This window comes from Malaclemys terrapin, chromosome 1, assembly GCF_027887155.1.
Source record: "Malaclemys terrapin pileata isolate rMalTer1 chromosome 1, rMalTer1.hap1, whole genome shotgun sequence".
Lineage (NCBI taxonomy): Eukaryota > Metazoa > Chordata > Testudines > Emydidae > Malaclemys > Malaclemys terrapin.
This window is the reverse complement of record NC_071505.1, coordinates 23,721,671-23,743,442: the sequence shown is the minus strand read 5'-3', so window position 1 is coordinate 23,743,442 and position 21,772 is coordinate 23,721,671. Positions and strand designations below refer to the sequence as shown.

Here is a 21,772-nt window from a genome sequence, read left to right as displayed (position 1 = left end):
GAGGCTTTGATCAGGGTGAGGCAGCAGAGGAGGAAGAGAGAAAGCACTGCTGTTGGTTTGAGATAGGCCATGCAGAAGTGGAGAAAGAGGAATGACTCTGCCCCAGATATCTTTGGGCCAGAGAGCGATGGGATGACAATAGTGATGGCTCCAGAGAGAAGGTAGTTGTACTAATATTAGTAAATAATATTTACTTAGTAAAGTAAGAACACAGATAAAATCTCCCTCTATTATGAACAGACTGAGATAGGGAGTCAATGGAAAGAGTATGTTAGTGTCAGAATCCCACACCCAAGATGAATGGAAACTTTCAGAATCTTTGGAAGGGAAGAACAGTCAGACGTTCTGCTGTAATGAAGCTCTTGTTCCACTGAAAAGATCCGTAATAGATGCCCTGTGCCACATACAGTGTTAGGAGCTCAGGGGCTATTTTGTCCAGTGGGTAACTATGGAGTGATGGGACAAAGCCATCATCACCCTGGAGGCCAGTATCTGGGCCAATCGGTATCTTCAGAGGAACTAAGAAAAACACCATGGTTTAATTGAACTCTTCTCTCGTGTATTGACCAAAGGGAGGGATCCAGAACAAAGGTTGAAGATGTCAGGATCAATCCGACAAGGGGCAGTTCTGATAGAAATTAACCTAACCACAAGGGACTTATGAAATTTCGTGAGGAGTAGCAGGATTCTGTCTCCCATCTCTGTGGCTTCTCCCACAGCCTGCTAGGTGGAGGATGTGCTGGGTGCTGGAATGGAGCTAGTCAGGTTCAAATACTCATTTCTGATGCTTCCAATGGGCCCATTGTGTGGAAGTAGCACTGTGAGGAAGCAGTTTCAATAAGAGAAAAAGAACTGGGGAAGGGCTGACTACAGGCAGCTTGGCATCAGAATCCTGAGACAAAGACAGTGAAGGAAACAATTGGCTGGATGCTCTCTGCCCATTTATGGACTTCAAGCAGAGCTAATTTTTATTTGTCTCTTGGACAAAGAAAGTCAGTCAGACTGCAGTGGAAGCAGACAATCTGGTCCCTCTACACTGGCCCATGCCTCCTTGCTTCCTGGTAGATGGAGCCATAACAGTGTAAGGGTATTGCACTGGCTAAGTTTGTCATGTCAACTCTGCTGGTTGGTCCAGATACTGCAGAGGAACCTATTACTGTGACCAGTTAAATGTAATTCCTTTAGCACAAGTGAGCGAGTCCTATGCCTTCTTGTTGAAGGGTCAGGATTTTATGCTGCTGATCATCAGTGCTGAAGGTTGATACATAAGTTATCCACTGTAGGTTTGGGGAAGAGGAGATGTTTGGCAGTTGCTCAAAAGGGCCATTCTAGCAGCTGTGGCATGCCAGAGTGCAGGGGTTGTGAAGGGTCTTTCTAGATACCTGCACTAGGGGATTTTCCTACATTAGAGGAATTCTAAGCCAAATTTAAATTTGCTATTTGCTGCCAGAGTGGTGAGAACCAGAACTGGCAGGGCTGAATATCTCTCTGTATATTTTATGCTTTTCGTTTAAAAGCAGATTATCTGTAGGCTATTAGGTTCATTTTGGTTGTTTTGAATTGAAGTTTGCAAGGTATGTGTCAGAGACAAGCTGTTGGTGAAAGAGACATGCTTTAGAGTTTACACAGAACTCTTCTTCAGGTCAGGTAAGAACAATTAGACAGTGGAATCCTGACCCCACTGAGGTCCATAGCAAAACTCCCATTGATTTCATTGGAGCCAGGAACATGATAACATACTTCCCATTGACACCACTGAGAATTACTTACCCTGTGGGGAAAGAACTAGCACCACCCTGGATCCAAAACTGGGCATACTAGGATCCTTCCCTCTCCCTCACAGTCTCATCACCTCAACTTCATTCCACACTGTCCCCTATCTTCCCCTCTTCTCCCCTGCCCTGTCCCCCTCATCCTCCCTTCCCTTTTCTTTCCAATCATCTGATGCCCTCCGGATAACCCCCCCCTCCCCACACACACATACACACAATTGTGGCGCTAACCTGATGTTTGCTGCCATCACATTGTTCACTCTGCTGGTGTTTCTACCCATTCCCCCAGCCTGTGTCTGTCTTGTCTATTTAGAGTGCAAGCTCTTTGCGGGCAGGGACCATCTACCGCCCTTTGTTTGTATAGTGCCTTGCACAATGGAGCCCTGGTGCATGACTGAGACTCCTAGACACTATGATGATAATAAAATAGCAATAATAATATTTAATATGTATATTGCCATAGCACCTGGCTCACATTGTGCTGAGCGCTGAATAAACACATAGTAAGAAATTAATACTAACAAATATATTTTACAAGAGCTCCACCCCTGCTTCTTCTTAAAGTCAAGAGGAGGTTTTCCAATGAGTGTAATGGGACTAGGGTCATACCCCAGTGCCCTTTCCACACTTATACAGAAGGATCTGTTTGCCTAATGTTTCATACCCGCAATCCCATTAGACTTATATCCACATCAAAAGGAGACTATAACCTATGACCTATTGCTTCAGTGATTCAATTTAAATTATATTCATTATATTCTTAAATTACCATTTATAAATGCATTCTATTTCCTGGTCTGCTATTGTAGGAGAAAATGAACTTGTGCAACTTTTTGTACAGTGTGAATTATTTGAGAGAAAGGGATTGCTGCTTCTTTAAAATTTGGCAATCAAAATCACTTTTCATCCAGGTACTGGAGTGTTGATAGTCTCATAATCCTATTTGAAAATGCTTTTGGTTATATTGGCAGCTCATATAACCAACAAAAATGTTTTGTAATGATGAGGAACTCTTTCTGAAAAGATGCGCAGTACAGGAATGATTTAATATGTGCCTCTTAAATTGGCCTCTCCATTTAATATTTCTCTCTGATTCCAGAGGGGTTAATTCTATTTTGTATCCACAAAATGTAAGAATTTTTCTATATCATAGATTGGGGTGGCAAAGGATGTGGAACAAAATTGTATGGTACAGAGGAGATATTTCACTGTAACTTAGTCACCTTAACTATATTGTAGAGAATAGTTTGATAACAGTAAGTAATACTTTACACTTATACAGTGACTTCATGATTTATCTCAAAGCACTTTACAAAGGTTGTAAAGCATTTTCACTATTACAGAAGGAGGGACTGACGAACATAGAGGCTAAATGACTTGCCAAACAGCACTTAGTAGTGGATCTGAAACTAGGACCCAGATCTCCTGACTCGTAGTCTCACATTCAGTCCACCAGACCATAGCTGCCTCATGAAGAAAGAACTTCTAAGAATGATTTCAAAAATAAAATATAACTTATTTGAAAACTTTTCTTTGAAGTATTATAGTGTATGTGACATCCTCAACAGAGATGATTAAAACATGCAAAAAAAGCCAGAGAAAAAGTTTTAGTTGAAAAAAAAAAAAAAAGAAAAGAAAAATTTTGGTTGAAAAAGTAAGCAGGGGGGGGGAGGGGGATGTGTGGAAATTTTCTTTTAATTTTTCATCAAATGTTTAAACTTGTCCAGATTTCTCACCAGCTCTACTTGATAATGGCTCAATTGTGATGTCCTTAGGTAGACAAATCACTGACTTGTGAGTTCTGATTGCTGCAGACCGTAGGACTGGCCCTAAGTGAAAATGTGCTGAATCTACAAACTTATTAAAAACTGAATTTTATCTGCACTATGAAAGCATCACATTTAGGGACTGTAGTGAGGCAGAGTGGCCTCCTTCCAGACTGGAGAGCATGGGATCACCAACTGCACTCCCCTTGGTGGGCGGAGCCTAACCCACCCTGCCCCCCAGAAGTACCAGGGCAAGTCAGGAAGTATAAAGGGAGGGCTCTGCAGCTCAGTTGGGTGGGAGCCAGTGGAGGAGATGGACACCTCTGTCTTGCGGCAGCACCCAGGAGCAGAACCTGCGCTCTGCTGCCCCCTGCCCCCAGAGGAAATGGACCCAGGTGAGGAGTTGCTGGGACTACAGTTGGCTGTATACTGCAAAGAGCCCGAGGACCTGTGGAGGACAGAGGTACTAAATCCCAGGGAGATAGGAAGTAGCCCAGGGGCAGCCGATGACTAGCCGGCTAAAGGGCTGAATACTTCTAGATGGCCGTGTTGTGGCTGGATCCCTGCCGACCCAGTGGCAGACCACTCTGCCACTGTTAGGGCCCTGGGCTGTGGTGGAATAGGGCAGGCCAGCGTCCCCCTGCCATCCCAACCCCAGGGTGGCCGATTCCCCACCTTAGGCCAGGAGGCCTGTGCTCCGTGAACACCCCCGCTAGCACCCTAGACTGGCTGCTGGGTGCTCAACTCTTGTTGGAACCCCCTAGACTGTGTGGGTGCTCACCCATTCCTGAACCCTGAGACTGTGTGTGCTTGTTGTCTGCCTGAGCCCTATCCCTGCTCAGCCCTACCCAAAGAGTTAGAGCTTATTGACTCGGCGTATTTGTTAGCTGCCTGGGCCAGGAGCTGTTAATTGGTGTCAGACCCAGCTGAGAGGCTGCGGGCTAAAGACTACATTGGGCACTGCCCCGCCCACGGTAAGGACAGGAGCCCCAAATTATCATGGTGAGTTTGCCTCTGTTAGACGGGCCCAGAACCATAGACTGTGTATGGCTCGGCCCCGCCAGAGCAGCCCGAGCCCAAAGGCTACCACCCCTGACAGCAAGGCAGAGTGGCCTCCTTCCAGACCGGAGAGCGAGGGACCACTACAAGGAGCCTAACCATTGCCTTTATTAATGGAAGTTTCAAGGTGACATATTGTCCATCAGTATAATGCTATCTGACAAATCTTCTCAGTTGCTGATATTTTAAATCAAACCCGAATTGAGCACCTGTATTAGAAGAAATAAAGGGTGAGATTTGCATTAAAATAAAAGTGCTTGAATTAAGTGAAATCCCCCAATCCTAGAAAAAGTTTCATAACCCTGTAGGTGAAAAAGCTTTGATTTCCTTATTTTATTAAAGGTAATAATACATTACATGAATACATGTACTATATATATGTTTAAAGTGGATCCACAAGTTGTTGTGGACTTAGTTTTTTGTTCTTTTCCAAATTTGTCAAAATATTTGACAGCATAAGATTACAGCACTGTGATACCAGACCCTCTGAGGCCCCCTGCTGTCGTGGCCCTGCCACACTGCGCCCATAAAAGGGTAATGGAGAAGTTGTCTAGAGTGGCTGTGTAGGACACAGCCAATCAGGGCCCAGCAGCCTAGTATAAGAAGAGCTGCAGGGCCAGAGGCAGTTCAGTTCACTGCTGGAACTGTAGGAGTGTGACTGGTGTGTGGCTGGCTGACAGAGCCCTGGACAGGGCAGCACTGCCAGAAGCCAGGGGGAGTGAGAAGGAGCCCTGAGCTGGTTGCTGGGACTCCATCAGGACAAGGCCCTGAGGTAAGGGTGAAGATAGTGCGGGTCTGCAGGGAAGTGGTCCAGGGAATTAGAGAAGTTGTGCAACATAGTTAAAGGGAAACAGCCAACGGCTGTGATCTATAGGGTCCCTGAGCTGGGACCCGGAGTAGTGGGTGGGCTCGGGTCCCCTCCACCCCCCATTAGCCACTGGGGGGAAGTGGCCTGGACATTGAGGCATCCCAGAGGGGGAACTAAACTATAGTGGCCCAGCTGGAGAGCTGTAGCCAGGAAGCCTCAAGAGGGCAAAAACATTGTCTCCAGGGACAGAGCCCTGGGGCACTGCTCTATCCCAGAGCAAGGACAATCTGAGAGAGAGTGTGCAGGCGCATGCACTCATCCAAGGGGGCGCTCACAAGAGAGTGTTCCCTGTTACATTGGTACCAGAAGTGGGGAGTTTGGGACCCGGCCCCTGAAACAAGGGGACAATGGAGAAGTTGGTAAGGCTGCTGGCCCAGCAGCAGCACAGCACTACTGAAACTTGGAGGGCACTAGTTGAAGCGCAACATGAGGTGCAGAGAGCTGCTCAACAACAGCAGGTTGTACTCCTACAGGTGGTTCAGCTCCAGCAGCACTGGCGGCAGCAGGAACAGCAATTCCAGAAAGCATTGTTGCAGTGACTAACTAGCTCAGCCTCCTCAAACCAGTTGAACTCTGGGCCGGGGATTCCACTGGCCAATCTTGGGCCACATGATGATCCGGAGACCTACTTAGTCATCTTTGAGTGGCTAGCCACAACCGCTGCTTGGGATAAAGACACCCGTGCCACTCGCCTGGCCCCATCCCTGTCCAGGGAAGCTCAGGCGGCTTACTGGGCTCTAGATGACGAAGCAGCGAGAGATTACTGGACAGTGAAGGCTGCCATATTTGACTGCCTGGGAGTATCCCCAGAAACCCACCGGTGCAGGTGCCGCTCAGAGCTTTTTGCCTCAGGGGCTTGCCCCCGGGCCGTAGCCCAATGCCTTAAAGACTGGAACACCTGATGGCTACGCCGTGAGGTCCAAATGACTGCAGAGATCATAGACACAATAGTCTTAGAGCAATACCTAGACATATCCCAATGCCAATTCAAACATGGGCTCGGCAGCATAGCCCCGACTCATTTGCCGCTGCGGTCCAGATTACAACTATTTGTTTGCTGCCTGGCCTGGTAAATATACTCCGCTGAGGACTGACAACTGGCAGGCCCAGGGTCCAGAGAACTCTGCCTGGTTGCCAAAGGGGGCACCCAAGAAACCCCAGCCGACCAGGAGGGAAGTCCCTCTGGATCCAGCCCCGGAACACCAATGGATGCCTGTCCTCCTTTCGCAGAGCCACACCTCAGAAACCACAAAGAGAAGGGGTTAACCAGACCCTATTAGTGGCCCACTGGTATGAATTCACTGTGGGAGGCCAGGGCACTTCAGCCGATCTTGTCCTGTCATGGAATGTGACTTCTTAGACTTTGGGGTCACTGAAACGTGTAATAGTTCTGAGACCAGGCTCGACCAGTAGCATAAGGCTTATGTGGCCCAAGTCACTGTGGGAGGTGCATTATGCCTGGGCTGGTGGACTCAGGGTGCTCCCAAGCCCTGGTTTGAGAGTTACTGCTCAACCGTATCACCCTCCAATATGTTCGCCCCGGAAGGTGACGTGTGCATGGAGATCTCCACTCCTACCCAACCGCTTGGGTACAATTGAAGGTGAGTGATCACGAAGCAAAAATTCGGGTTGGAATAACAAAATGCCTTCCTTGGAAGGTTATATTTGGGAGAGACTGGCAACAGTTCCCCTCTTTGCTCCTACCCCGATCCGAACCTCCAACTCCAGCTGAGCCGATACCCCAAAAGCTGAATGAGATATTTCCACTACTGAAATCTGACCTTTTGGAGGGGTCTGCCCAAACCCAGAGGATTAGGAAGTCCTAAAGGCAATGCCAAGAAGGGAGGGCCTGGTTACAGACCCATCTGGCTGGGGAACCATCTCAGCAGATCTGGGGAGAAGCGCTTTCTGATCCAGGAGAACCTCTCCAGGGGGTTCACCATCCCGTCATAGATTTAGTCCATTTAACCCACTTTGAGAGAGAGTCATATGCCTGGATAGCAGTGATTGACGAGATGGTTACCCAGGAGGCTTAAGCTGCCCAATTTCCCCATTTTGAACTAAAGAATAATATACTCTACCGAGTTTGATGTTGATGTTGACCCAAAAACAAGAGAAGCCTGTTACCAACTCCTGGTACCCCAGAAAGCCAGGAAGATGTCTTGTGGCTGGCTCATTCAATACCATCAGCTGAACATCTTGGCTGGGAAAAAACATTAGCCCACTTATTGGCTCAGTTCTTCTGGCTGGGGATCTATAAGGAGACTGCTAATTTCTGTGCGTCCTGTCGTCAGCAGGTTGCACGAAAGGGTTCAGGATGGGCTCCTCTACTACCCCTACCGCTAGTAGATATGCCCTTTGAGAGGATAGGGGTCGATATTGTGGGCCCCCTCGAGAAAAGTGCCTGGGGCCACCAACACATACTGGTCGTGGTGGACTATGCCACACGACAGCCAGAAATGGTCCCCATGTGCTCAATAACTGCAAGAACTGTAGCAACAGAGCTAGTTCAACTTTTTTCTTGGGTGGGCTTATCTACCAAAATCCTGACTGACCATGGGACAAATTTCATGTCCCAGTTGTTAAAGAAGGTGTGGACACTTCTCAAGGTTAAGCCTCTCAGGACCTCCATGTACCACCCTCAAATGGATGGCCTGGTGGAGAGGTTCAATCGAATCTTGAAAAACATGTTGAAAAAATTTGTAAGCACCGACCCTCACAGTTGGGACCAACTCTTGCCCTATCTTATGTTGTAGTAAGAGAGGTCCGCAGCATTTTCCCTGTTTGAGCTGCTTTATGGCCGGTGACCCAGAGGGATACCTTCTCAAGGAAACATGGGAACAGCAACCATCCCGAGTCCAAAATGTAATTCAATATGTGTTACAAATGCGTGAATGACTACATCAGGTGGCCAGGTTCACCCGAGAGAATCTAGAGTGGGCCCACCAAACCCAGGCTCGCGACTATAATAAAGGAGCCCAGGAGAAAGTCTATCAACCCAGTGACCAGGTCTTGCTATTGTTACCCAGCTCTGAAAGTAAGCTCTTGGCCAAATGGCAAGGGCCTTTCAAGATCATAAGACAAATAGGGGACATGGACTATGAGATCTATTGCCCAGATAAGAGAAGGGAAAAATAAAATTTCCATGTAAACTTGTTAAAAGCATGGAAAGCACATAACTGTCTATTTATAGACCCTCCCACCCCGGACCTGCCGGATGACTTGGGATTGGAGGTGAAATCCCCAGCAGACACTGCAGATGTACCCATAGCAGAATGCCTTCCTCCACGCCTGCAATGGCAGACCAGAAATCTTCTGGGATACTTTGATGATCTCTTCTCTCAGCCGGGTTGAACTCTTCTAATAGCCCATCAAATCAGGATGAATCTGACTGCCAAACCAGAACACAAGACCTACCGAGTTCCTGAAAAGCTCTGGGAGGCTGTAGAATAAGAGGTTTGGGCAATGCTGGAGCTGGGGGTTATTGAGGAATCTCAAAGCACTTGGTGCAGCCCAGTGGTCCTGGTGCCCAAACCAGATGGCACCACCTGGTTCTGTGTGGATGTCAGGGCCCTAAATGCAGCCTCACAGTTCGATGCTTATCCTACGCCCCAAGTGGATGAACTCTTGGATCAGCTTGGAAAGGCAAGGTACATAACAACATTGGACTTAACCAAAGGGTATTGGCAAATACCCCTTACAAAAGACTCCCAGGAAGAAACTGCATTTGCCACCCTCCTAGGGCTGTCCATTTTATAACTATGCCCTTTGGATTACATGGGGCGCCAGCCACCTTCCAACGCCTGATGGATCAGGTACTGTGTCACCATGGTCAATTTGGAGCTGCCTAGTGATCTTCAGTGAAGATTGGTGGTCACACTTAACGCACGTAGCATCTGTTCTTCAGTCACTGAGAAAGGCTGGGCTCACAGTGAACCCAAAGAAATGTAAGTTTGGTATGCAAGAGACCAAATACCTTGGGTTTCTGGTAGGGAACGGGAAGATACAGCCCCTACAAGATAAAACCGCAGCTCTAGAAAAAACTCTAGTTCCAAAAACAAACCAAAAAACCAGGTTTGGGCCTTTTTAGGACTGGCCAGTTATTACAGACAGTTTATCCCCCATTTTGAGACACTAGTGGCACCATTGACAGACCTGACCAAGACGTCGGTACTGAATATGGTACTATGGACACAGGAATGCCAGGTGGCGTTTCAAAGCATAAAAGACATTTTGGGGCAGCAGCCAGTGCTCCGATGCCCCTACTTTGCCTTATAATTTATCCTGCACACAGATGTGTCCACTGTAGACTTGAGTCTGTACTGTCCCAGAACTTCCAAGGGACAGAACACCCAATCCTCTATCTGAGGAAAAAGCTTCAGCTGCAGGAGACTAGGTACTGCACCATAGAACGAGAGTGCTTGGCTATCCGCAGGGCAGTGGTGGCATTGTGTTACTAGCTATTTGGAGCCCCGTTTGAACTCCTCACAGACCACGCTCCTTTGAAGTGGATGCAAGCCATGAAAGACACAACCCCCCAGATTACATGATGGTATCTGGTGTTGCAATCGTACGACCTTCACAATAGGACATTGCCTGGGGTCCCAACATGGGAATGCAGATTTCTTCTCCCGCACAGGGGTCGATACTGTTTTCGGGGAAATGCCCCCACCCTAATCCTTTCTGCGGGGAGAGGTATGACAGGGTATACCCCAAAAAGGGTAGCGGAGCGGGTCCTCCTTCAAGCGGCCCAGAGAGACTGTGTGGGACACAGCCAATTGGGGCCCAGCAGCTTAGTATAAGAAGAGCTGCAGGGCCAGAGGCAGTTCAGTTCCTTGTTGGAGCTGAAGGAGTGTGGATGGTGTGTGGCTGGCTGACAGAGCTACAGGACTTAGGATGAGGTAGTGCTGCCAGAAGCCAAGGACAGTGAGAAGGAGCCCTGAGCTGGTTGCTGGGACTCCATTAGGACAAAGCCCTGAGGTAAGGGTGAAGACCGTGTGGGGCTTTGGGGAAGTGGCCCAGGGAATTAGAGAAACCGTGCGACATAGTTAAAGGGACACAGCCAATAGCTGCGAACTAGAGGGTCCCTGGGCTGGGACCCGGAGTAGTGGGTGGGCCTGGGTCCCCCCCCCATTAGACACTGGGGGGAAGTGGCCTGGACATTGAGGCACCCCAGAGGGGAAACTGAACTATAGTGGCCCAGGGCTGTAAGTCAGGAAGCCCCAAGAAGGCGAAGTCATTGTCTCCAGGGAGGGAGCCCTCGGGCACTGCTCTATCCCAGAGCAGGGACAATCTGAGAGAGAACATGCAGATGTGTGCATTTGGCCAAGGCAGTGCTCATGAGAGGTGAATGCATCCCATTATAAGCAAACACTTATAGATGATGGATTTTTAATAACTGACAAGTACATTACTGCTACTTTGATCAGAAGAAAAGGCAACATGAAAGATTTAGAAAGCAGGAATTTTTGGCCTGTCAGTAAAAGCCGGAACTGTAGCTGTCCACATTTCACTTCTAATAAGAGCTTATTGCTAGTTGATCACATTCTTTCTACTGGCATTTCTGTGTCACCTCAGCAGCCTTGGACTCATGTATGTATCTTAACCACTGGAAAGAAACATTTCACTTTAACCCTTTCATTAGAGTAAAGTACAATGGAATTTCTGTTGCAAATCATTTATACCACAAGGAACATTATGCCATATAGAGTCCTGACAACTTTTCACATCAGAGCTTGACTGATGTGTTACTGCAGAGGATGCTGGGCAAACTGTTCCTCATAAACTGTATATTTACAACAATCAGTATTTAATATAGAAAAGTAACTGAGGGAGGATGGGGAGAACTTACATAACATTTCATCCACACCCTAGGAGAGTGTCTGTAAAGTGCTTTGAGATCTTCAGATGAAAGGGGCTACATAAATACAAAGTAGTACTAGTATGATATAAAGCTGAGCTGATCTAATAATTGTGAATATGAAAAAAATATCAAGTACCATCCCTTTCTTCCCAAATGATTCCACAACAGGATTAGTTGGATTTTTGGGGGAAAATAAAACTTTTCCCTCATGTCATGCCATGAGATTGAGGCAATAAGTCTATTTTGGGATGAGTGCTTTTTCTATAAATGTAATTAAACTTTTCTTTTAAACTTTAAGTGTAAGCATGATGAAGAGTATCAAACTGACACAACCATCTGCTATGAGGCTTGGTGTGTGTTATTTTGAAACCCTTTCCCCACCCCCGCAACCTCCACTTTAGCTGACAATCCTTTGACTGGTTAACAGGTTCCCTGCACTTTGTTTTTCACATTGCCAGTTTGTTGATCTATGGGTATGAGTCACGCTTTGGGTATGAGAGGTCCTGGTTTCAAATCCCAGATAACCCCTTGCAGGGGCCTGAGTTGGTCCTATACCTTTAAATTAAAAGGGTGCGTGGCTTAGTTGGCTAAATGTACCTGTCTAGCAGGGTTTACCTTTAGCCAGAGCAGTCTGGATCAGAGCTCTGGTAAATATTTTCAAATCCGCAGGAGTCCCGGCACGTCCCCTGGGGCAGAAGCCCTGAGCCCCAGTGCCTTCCGCAGGGCTGAAGTCCTGAGCCTCGGGGCTCCAGGAAATATTCTATGAGAATTTATGCCGTGCTGCCTAGTAACTATGAGTTCCTAGGTTCAAATTTCAGCAGGGCCTGGAGTGGGTTTCTAGGGATTATTAACTGGATGTTTTTCTAAAAGATCTGCTCTAGGAATTATTCTAGGAGTTCTATGGCCTGTGTTATATAGGAGGTCAGCCTAGATTATCACAGTGGTCCCTTCTGGCCTTGGAATCTATTAATCTATTACATAATACATTAATAAGGGGGGAAGAATAATCTGCTTGATGAATTCAAAGTGCTAAAGAGCTGTGTCCGTGACATCCATAGAACTAAAATGGCAGGAAGAATGGAGACACTGCTGGGCTCAGAAGAATGATTTAAGGTTGTGGGGGTAAGACTGTGGGAGGAAGAAATTTTAAGTTATTAGGATTGGGGAATATGCATGTGTTTTCAGCTCTCAAGCGTTAAATAAAAAAATTTGAAGGATGACATAAGCAAAGAAGAATCAATTAAAACTTGGAAAAACACTGGTTTCAATATATCTTGTTCCAGAGATGCATGAAACACCAGGATGTTCCCAGCAAACAGGGAAGTACGGTTACTGTAGCCTTGTGTGCTTGTTTCTTTTGGGTCCAGTTCTGGTTCATGACTTCTATGTCTCTGTCTACAATTATCTATAATTTCCAGTTGCCATTAGGGCAGAACTCAAGTGAAACCAAACATTAAACAAATATGGTCAAGAAAGTCTACCCAAGATTGTTATCTTTTCTCCAGATAGGAACAACACTGGCATGGCATATGCTACTGAACATGGTAGATTAGAATCACTCGCAGAGCAGAAGGAGTGGTGAGCAATGAGAACTAGAAACCTAGTCTAAGGACTCTCACCCATGTGGGTCAGAAGATTTTTTTTGATGGATGAGAAAAACTCCTTCTTGGTATAAAATCACCTATTTGGGGACAAATGCCCTATCCCAATGTTTATACTTGACTTTGGATTGTATTCATATTTGAGTCATGTTCAGGGCTGAATATGAATTGATCCTGATATTTGCCTCCACTATTATTTAGCTCCAAAAATATGGAGCTCTTCATATTGGAACCTAAGATGAAAGCAGATCTCATACTGTTCATTTACGTATTTCCTGATTGTCACTGTATTTTTTTCAGTGTTGCCAAGTAATCAGTTTGTAGTCTGCACTTTTCAGATCTTGCCATGATGGCTTCACCCCAAGAGGCTGCTCAGACTCCGCTGAATTGAAAGTGCAGGGCTCTGCTAAAATACTTCATTTATTATAGAAACTACACATATGGGGATCAATTATTTGCAAAGGGCTGTTCTCTCCTTAAAATGGTACATCAAGTCAAATATATTTTGAGCAGCAATGCTGAGTTACCCAAAATACTTGTTAATGATGGACATCTGATAAAGTGGGTTTTAGCCACGAAAGCGTATGTCCAAATTTGTTAGTCTCTAAGGTGCCACAAGGACTCCTCGTTGTTTTTGCTGATACAGACTAACACGGCTACCACTCTGAAACCTGACTCCCTTTTTACTTTCACTTCTCTTTAGAGTCTTCCTCAGAAGACAACGCTTTGGAGAAAAACGTATCAGCACTGACATTCTTTCTTTTCTTTTTTTTTTTCCACTAAAGCCCTGAGAGAGAGTCATGTTTAAAAACTGTTTGCAAACTTTGTTAAATATGGCTCCGCTAACTCTTTTCTCAAATCTCCTTGGCTTAGTCCACACTGCAATCAAACTGACCCACATTTTCAAACAGTTTTCAAATACAGTATGTATCTCTCATGAGTGTAGATAGAAGCTCAAGTGCAATTTCTACAAGTACTGCTGCCAGGAGGTTCAATCGAGAATAACTTTTCAGAACAGTGAAAGAGATTGGATTATTAATGAATATTTATTATCAGTATTGAAGTAACAACCACAAGATGGTAGGTGCTGTCCACATATGCACAGGCATACAGTTCCTGCCCTAAAGTGTTTATAAGCTAAAGACAAAATTTTCAAAAACGGATGCCTAAAATTAAATTAAATTCCCAAGTCCATATATTCTGGATATTCGGCACTTCTGAAATCCAGGCAAGTTATTTATATATATATGAACTTGGGAGCCCAACCTTAGGTACCCATTTTTGAAACTGGCCTAAGAAGACAAGCAAAATACAAAGGGTGAGATTCTGTGCTGCTTCTCTTGCAATGCTGGGGAAGTGGGGACAAAAGTAGCTTCAAACTCCCAGGATACTGATGGGCTACTAAGAATGCACAAAGTGCTACATGCCTATATGCCAGGGCTTGCATGAGAGAGTGCATAGGATATCCAAGGATGGTCCTATGCAAGGCCTGTACTTGAGAAATTCTTCACCGGCTTTAGAATCACAAAAAGGGCCATAGCTGGGTGAAAAATCTCACTCAAAGAGTGGGGAGGAGAAAGACACAATCAAACTGTGTATAATTTTCTATACACTCAGGCAACTCCCCATTCCATTACATGTTTATCCTGCCCACTGTCTGTCATTTTGTGTAATAAATACTCAACTCAACTATACCCAACTACTCCCTAACCTATCCATTACTAATTGGCCTGTTTTTTGGAAGTAGCACAGAAGAAATAGATTACATGGAGGAAGAATTTGGTGGAAGAAAGAGTAGTGGCTTTATGTATCACTTCAGAAACATGTAGTGTGCATATGGAGCTATGTGGAAGAAAGTGCAAAGATGGTACTGGGAGGAGCGGAGTAGAGAGCAGTCAAAGCTAACATCATTGGCTGAGTGGAGGGGATGGCGGGCGGTGTGATAAGAGACAAGAACAGAGGATAAGGGAAGGGCAGAGATGTGAAACACCTTGAAGGGTTGAACTTGATACATTGGAAAAGGGGTAGTCAGAGAAGGCATCTGGATAAAACATACAGAATGATTGGTGAGGCAAATGGTTTTGGCAGCAGCATTTTGAAAGGAGTGTAGGGGTGTGATGTGGGCATAAGAAAGGCCAGATAGGAGAAGGTTTCAGTAATCAAGGGTCTATACAAGAGTTTCAGCTGTGTGGACAGAAAGATGAAGTTGGCTCTTAGAGAAGTTATTATGGAAGTGGTAGCAAGATTTGGGCACAGCCTGGGTATGTACATCAATGGAGAGAGAATTGTCAAAGATAACTCCCAGGTCAAGGGCCTGGATGATGGAAGAATGGTGACAAAGTGAAACAGTGCCAAAGAATGGAGAGAGTCTGTCATGGAATGTGGGGAGGAAGGGTAAGGAATTTAGTGCAGATTATCCTTGTGGGTAATTATGCTGCACGACTGAGAAATGCACATCTTATTTCCAGATCACTGATTTTAGATGGAGACAGGGCTACTTCAGGGTACTTTGACACAATCATTAGATAATGACATAATTTAAATTCTCTTTTTCTCTTTCTGCTCCTTCAGATATTTATATGTAATGTTCTGAACACAGATTTCATGAGTATTTATTAAGTTATCACATTTCACTTCAGAGTGGCTTTATATCAATAGTGATTGAAACAATTCCCTTATTTTAGTGATATATAGTAGAGGTGGTTCTGAAACGAAACTATATCAGGCACTCCCAAACTTTGTAAAAGTTTGTTCCTGAATCTTAATCTGAACTTTGTTGCTTAGGATCATCTCCAATACACAGGGTCAAACTGATGGCGAGGGAGTTAACCTGGATCTATGCCAGTGTAATTCAGTGCAACATTTTGCACATAATTTATACATTAGTTTGAGAGCCTTCAAAGTGAAAGGTGCTATATACAAGCATAAGATATGACTATAAGAACAAAAATCTTAAAGAATAGCACATAATATTTAAATGTTGTTCTTAATTTAAGAGCTCTTGTTTACATACAATATACAATTTTTATCTAAAAGGTTATGGGAGCAAATATAGATGGGATAACATGTCTTTTCCTTAATGTGGAATACATGCAATATATTCCTTAAGAACATGAAAAAAGAAAATAAGGATGAGAAGCTGGAGAGAGTTTTGTTTTCCATAAGTCTTCAGGTATTACGGGTTAGTGGATTTTTAGCAGCAAGTATGCTATAACAACTAGCAGAAAATCACTATAAGTAAAACCAACCAACCAACCAAAAATTTCCTTTTTAAACTTCAATTTAAGGGTAAGAAAAGCAGGACAATTTAATGGTAAATTTGCATCACCTTTTCAGTTAACTACAAAGAAGATATTTTGATGTATACTGTTCTTCTTTGAGGACTTACGATTCAGAACAGGGGAGGGGTAATAGCAAGAAAACAAACTTGTGTGAAAGCCAAAGCGTAAATGTGTAAAATTTAGACAATTTTAGGATAAATGTATCAAGGTAGAGTTTGAATAATTTTTAATAGTATGCAATAATTGGGTTCATATGTGGGTTGCTTTAAACTACAATAGATATAATTACATAAAATATGTTAGCCTTGACACATTCATAGGCAAATGCTTAAAATAATTAAATGCTCAGCAGGGTGAACAGGGCTTTCACTTACGCCTACTTTCATAAATAGCTCTTGACTTCTCATATAGCTCATATGGGTCGGGTTTTCTTGGATCAAAGGCCTCTGTTGAATCAGGAAACGAACTCCTGTGAAGGGTGGGTGGAAAGGGAATACTCTGTGGTATAGCTGGAGCAGATAAACTGGTCTGAGGGCTGCCTTGATTCTCCCATCGCTCCATCATCTGTAATAAATATATACAGAAAATAAAAAATTAAACATCTTTTCACAAACCATGACTACTTCAAACACTCTAGAGAAAGTGGCTTCAGTTACAAGTGTGGTAAATATACATATATTTTGTAAAGTTAGAAAATCTTCTGGGTATCTTTGGGGATGAAAGGAACTTTAAATATTATTTTAAAGTTACTTAAATTAAAAGTTCTTATTCCAAGGTCTTGGTGCATATAGATATATCAAAATACACAACAAATGAAGAAACAGCTATCATTAAAAAAAAAACAGCCATGTCTTTCCTGACTATTTAATGGACCCATCACATATGTACAAAGCCTTCCTTGTCTGATTGAGCCTCATTCCCACCCTGCTAGGAAATCCCAGGGAAATAGATGAGCTTTCCAGTATTCCCTGAAGGCTAATCGAGTCTGTCCAACCAAAAGGGGATGCAGTAATTTCCAAATTTGAGGATTCCCCATCCAAGGCTCCTTACTACCAAATCCCTCTATTTTAAACCAGAGGCCCTTAACCCAATGACAGCTGCATCTTTGTCACACAAAGACAGCTGTGAGCTCTCAGGCAGCTGAGTCCCTCACTATTTGGGACCCCATTCTGCAGTACTACTCAGGTTGAGTGACACTTACTCAGAGACCTATTTGCTTCAGTGAAGCTACTCACATAGATAAGTGCCTCTCAGTGTGACCAAGAATTTTTGAATTAGGCCCATCAAGATTTATAGGTTAAAACCAACATCTTAAGAAATGCCTTAAGCATGAAGCACCTCTTAACAGGCAAGCAGCCACATTCTCCATGAACCTAATTAGCTGATTGATCCCAACATGCAACTTACATAGAGTGCATGACAGTAGACATGAGGAAGGCTTTGATTACTGTAAGGAGGTCTGCACTGGAAAAAAGGGTTGCAACTTTTTAGACAAAGGCCAATGAAAAAGAGTAGTCTAGGCACAACTATTATTTGAACATCCAGTTGCAGTGAAAACTTTAATAGCACCTTCAAATTTCAAAGCTGAATAATGAAAAGTGAGGTTTCTCCCTCAATCCAGGAGTTTGATATAATCCTTGTCATTTCTTCTGGTTCCTTCCTTCCACATAAAACATCTCCAGTCTTATTTAGATAGAGTTTGAGAGAGTTCTCATCCAAGTACCACACTGGATAGGGGGATCAATTCCTCCAGACAGTTTAGACAAGATGGAGATATACAGCAGTGTGTGATATGTTGAAGGCACTGAAGTCCAGGGCTCCTCATTGACACTTCCTAGTGGCAAGGCCTCAAATACACAATGAACAAGAGGGGGGGATAATATAGGATGCAATGGTATACTGCAGGAGAAAGCAGGATTTTATCTTCTGCAGATATGTCTGCACTAGAGTTTTTATTTGAAACAACTGATAACTAATTAAGTTTAGGCTTGGAAGAATTAGATTTTTATTGGCAAATGTTGATTTCACCATACACACAAACCAATGACAAAATATTTCCACCAGTGATAACTGAAATGTAAAGATAGGCCAACTAAGAAAAATACTGCTGGAAAACTTTGAGTTTGGTTTAAAGCTATTTACTTTGTACATTTTGACATGTGATTTTTGACAATTTTTGTTTTAACAATTATAAAGCTTTAACTTTTTGATACTCAGCATCTATTGTCAGTAAACAACTATTGTCTGATACCCCCCATAATTTCCTGCAACTGTGAAAATGTAAATCAACAACATTTGAAAATGCTTAAAAATTAAGTTTGATATTATCCATTGAAATTATAAAAAAACAAAAATTGAATTCTGCGATGCCCACTGAAGTTGTTAGGTAACACATTTGTATGTGCTAGTCTAGATACACCACAAGCATGGAGCAAGCTCTCATTAAGTGCCTAGGCTAGCATGTACAAACATGTGAGCTGACTTAAGTTAATTGGCAATCAATTAATACAAGTAAAAAATGTCTAATGTAGACAACTCTTAAAAATGAACCACCCAAGTGCCACTCCATGTACCCTGCTAGGGACTGAAGCTGTGTCAGCAGTCCCTTACTGCAAATGGCATCAAAGGCAGATGACTAGAGTTATACAATGAGTCTAACCTATGAACGCTGACTCCATCCCTTCTTTCAACCTACACCCTCAGAAAATGCCTGGTTTAGCTTTGCAATATATCCTGAAAATCAACAAAGTTAGACTCTTTCATAGCAAGAGTGTGTGGAGTAAAGTTTCAGAGTCAAGAGCACTCTCCAAATAAATACATCTAGTGATCATTAGCTGGAGTGTCATGATCCAACATTCTGTTACTAACTCTCTACACTCCATAATACTGTACTATGTTTCAGCAAGGCATATTATTTCAAGCAGCAATTCAAGACGTTTCATGTATTCCTAACTTGGATACTTAGTGCTATGTCTCTCTTCTGTTCCATCTAGAAAGGAGTCAATCTCTGCTTTTGCAAAGGTGAGTTCAATGAATATGAAGACAGCTGGCTCCTACCCAGAAGCTAGCCAGCCAAAATATCGCAGATAATTTGTGCTGGTCAGAAAAGGGCTTTTTTTCCCCTGTGAAAAATGTTGATGAAAAGGACAACAACAACAAAAAATGGTTTTGAATCCCCCCCCACCAAAAAAAAAAAAAAAGAAATTGTTTGATTGGAAACATGCTCCTGCTGTGTCTCATGACAGTTGTCGTTTGGATGCCTCATGCTTCCATTCTCTTCTATAAGCTGGGCTGGACTTCATCTCTCATGAGGCACCATGGTGTATTATTTTAGTGAACGGAGATGGTGCATTATGGGAATGTCTGGCAATGATGTAACACGGTAGATGTAATCCAGTTGGGGAGCCCAGCCCATGAGTACAATGGGGACACTAAGCAACAAAAACTACAAATTCTATGAGGCACAATAGTGTTATATCTAAATTGAAATATTTCAGTTTTCATTTGAAAACTGAAAATGTTTTGGGTTTTGAAAATTCTTTTTTTTGACAAAAAAAAAATTCTGTGGAAAGCAGACTCTTCACTAAAAAATGTGTTTAGTCAAAACTCACTGTTTTCTGTAATAAAACAGTTTCAATGGAAAATTTACTACCACTACTAAAGATAATACACCGAAGTGTTTTGTGAAGAGGCACATATGAGGCTCAATGTAGGAAACTGATAAAACTTCATTAAGCTGAAAGGAAGCTGTTTGAAATGACTACTATGCCCACTGGAATTCAGGTCAAGGAAGGGCTGTCCACAGCATTTCGGCCTTCTGAATCACAGAGAAATGCACCTGCCTTTTGTCAAGAATGTCCAACTTCAAAGATTAGTAAAGACAAAGCCTGTAAATTGTAGAAAAGATGACAGAAGAGACAAAGCCAGTGTAGGAAAGATCACAGACAGGGACCTCAGTTAATACAAGTGCTTAGTGATCAGGAAGAATAATGGTCTGAATCCTGATCAATGGAGCACTAAATTCAGTTCTGCCCTCACTGAGGAAAGAAACTAGTGAAATCAAACAACTTATCATTATGAAACAGAAAGACACTTTGGAATCTATCTATAGAAATAGTAAACCTAATTGCGTTCTTATTTTCATAATCTCTTTGAAAGAACCAGAGAAACAAAGAACTATCTTTCAAAATAAGAAAATGATTAGAAATAAAATTGATCTAAAAGCAGGGTATAAAAAAGGCCTCCCACAAGCCCAACCCCTCCTCCTTGTGGTGGGATAGTGGAAACAGGTTGAGTAAGGGATTGCTTTTCAACTCAAAGTATGGTTGGTCTCTGCACTGCTATAGTAGCCATGAAGGCCTACAGGATTTACTCTGAAACACCCTGGCTAACAGAGCTCTGGCTGGGCAGACCAAGTTCATTAGCCTGGCAATTGGTCTAAGAGATAAAAACAAACCTGCAGCCAGCAAGTCTTTCAGTTGTCTCGGCTTTACCCTGAAATGGTCTTGCTGGCCGAGAGAGTGTGCAAATTGGTATGTAATTGCTTGTCCACTTTAAGTGAATTCCCGTGCAGCCGTTGACAATCTAATCCAATAAACCCTGCAGCAAGTGTCAGGTGATGGACATTGTTGGGAGTCATAGTCATGAACCTACATGTGAATAAGTCAAGATTTTGGTTGCTCTGCATTGATTTAGGGTGACACTGTAGTTCAGCAATATCTTGATTGGCTCAGGTGCTCTATTCACAGACACCACAGCCCACTTCAATCTAGAAAAGATGCCCTAAAAATTGTTCCAGAGCAGCCCTGACCAGCCTACTGTGGCTGGAGTTTGTCCCATCACATGGCTGACATGTAAACTATGCAGAACTATGCATACCAGGGATTAGAGGCCCAGTTTGCTATGCAATATATATACATACAGTGAGAGACAGTTACTGCCCCAAAGAGCTTACGGTCTAAATAGACAAGCTAGACAGACAACAGATATAGCCAGGCAAAAATAGTGGTTTAAAATATTTTTATATTGGGAATGCTGACGCAGCTGTAACAAAATGATATAGTAGGAAAACTGGGGATCAATATAATAAATACAATGTTTGTTTGCAATCTTTTTTCATAGTTTCACAGTAACCCCATTACATAAATGCTGGCACTGGAAGACAAATTCACTCTCGTACATATTCTCAAAACAGTAATTAGAAGGATGAATTTTTATTGCCTATATGATGCTTTAAGTAACCTCATATCTTCAAGACCAACTAAATTTCTGAAATTACAGACATAATTATCCTAATAATTAATATTAGTCATGTGTAAATTCATAAGATTCTGCTTCTCTTACAAGTGTGTGGGGGGAGCAAATTTTGAAGGGGAAAACTGATGCAGATCTGTTAATGAAGCGTGTTTGGTACTGACATTTTCATTTGAAAGAATTCACTTCAAAATAAAAATAGAATAGGGTATATAACGAGGGGTTAAATCTCATGATCTATTATTTATTTATTTATTTATTTTACAGGGCATTAAAGTCAACCATACAGTAGTGGAGAAAAGTAAATGT

At 43.2% G+C, this 21,772-nt stretch overlaps 1 protein-coding gene across 9 annotated transcripts in view; it reads right to left on the bottom strand.

Annotated features, from left to right (window-relative positions):
- The window catches only part of MAGI2 (membrane associated guanylate kinase, WW and PDZ domain containing 2), a 1,104,792-nt gene that overhangs the window by 100,627 nt on the left and 982,393 nt on the right, over positions 1-21,772 (bottom strand). For 8 of the 9 annotated variants that reach the window (XM_054017487.1, XM_054017538.1, XM_054017495.1 and 5 more), the window contains one exon: positions 16,585-16,774. In XM_054017487.1, coding sequence (XP_053873462.1) covers positions 16,585-16,774 — 190 coding nt within the window. The remainder of the gene's footprint in view (positions 1-16,584; positions 16,775-21,772) is intronic. The other variant, XM_054017504.1, reaches the window with a different exon arrangement.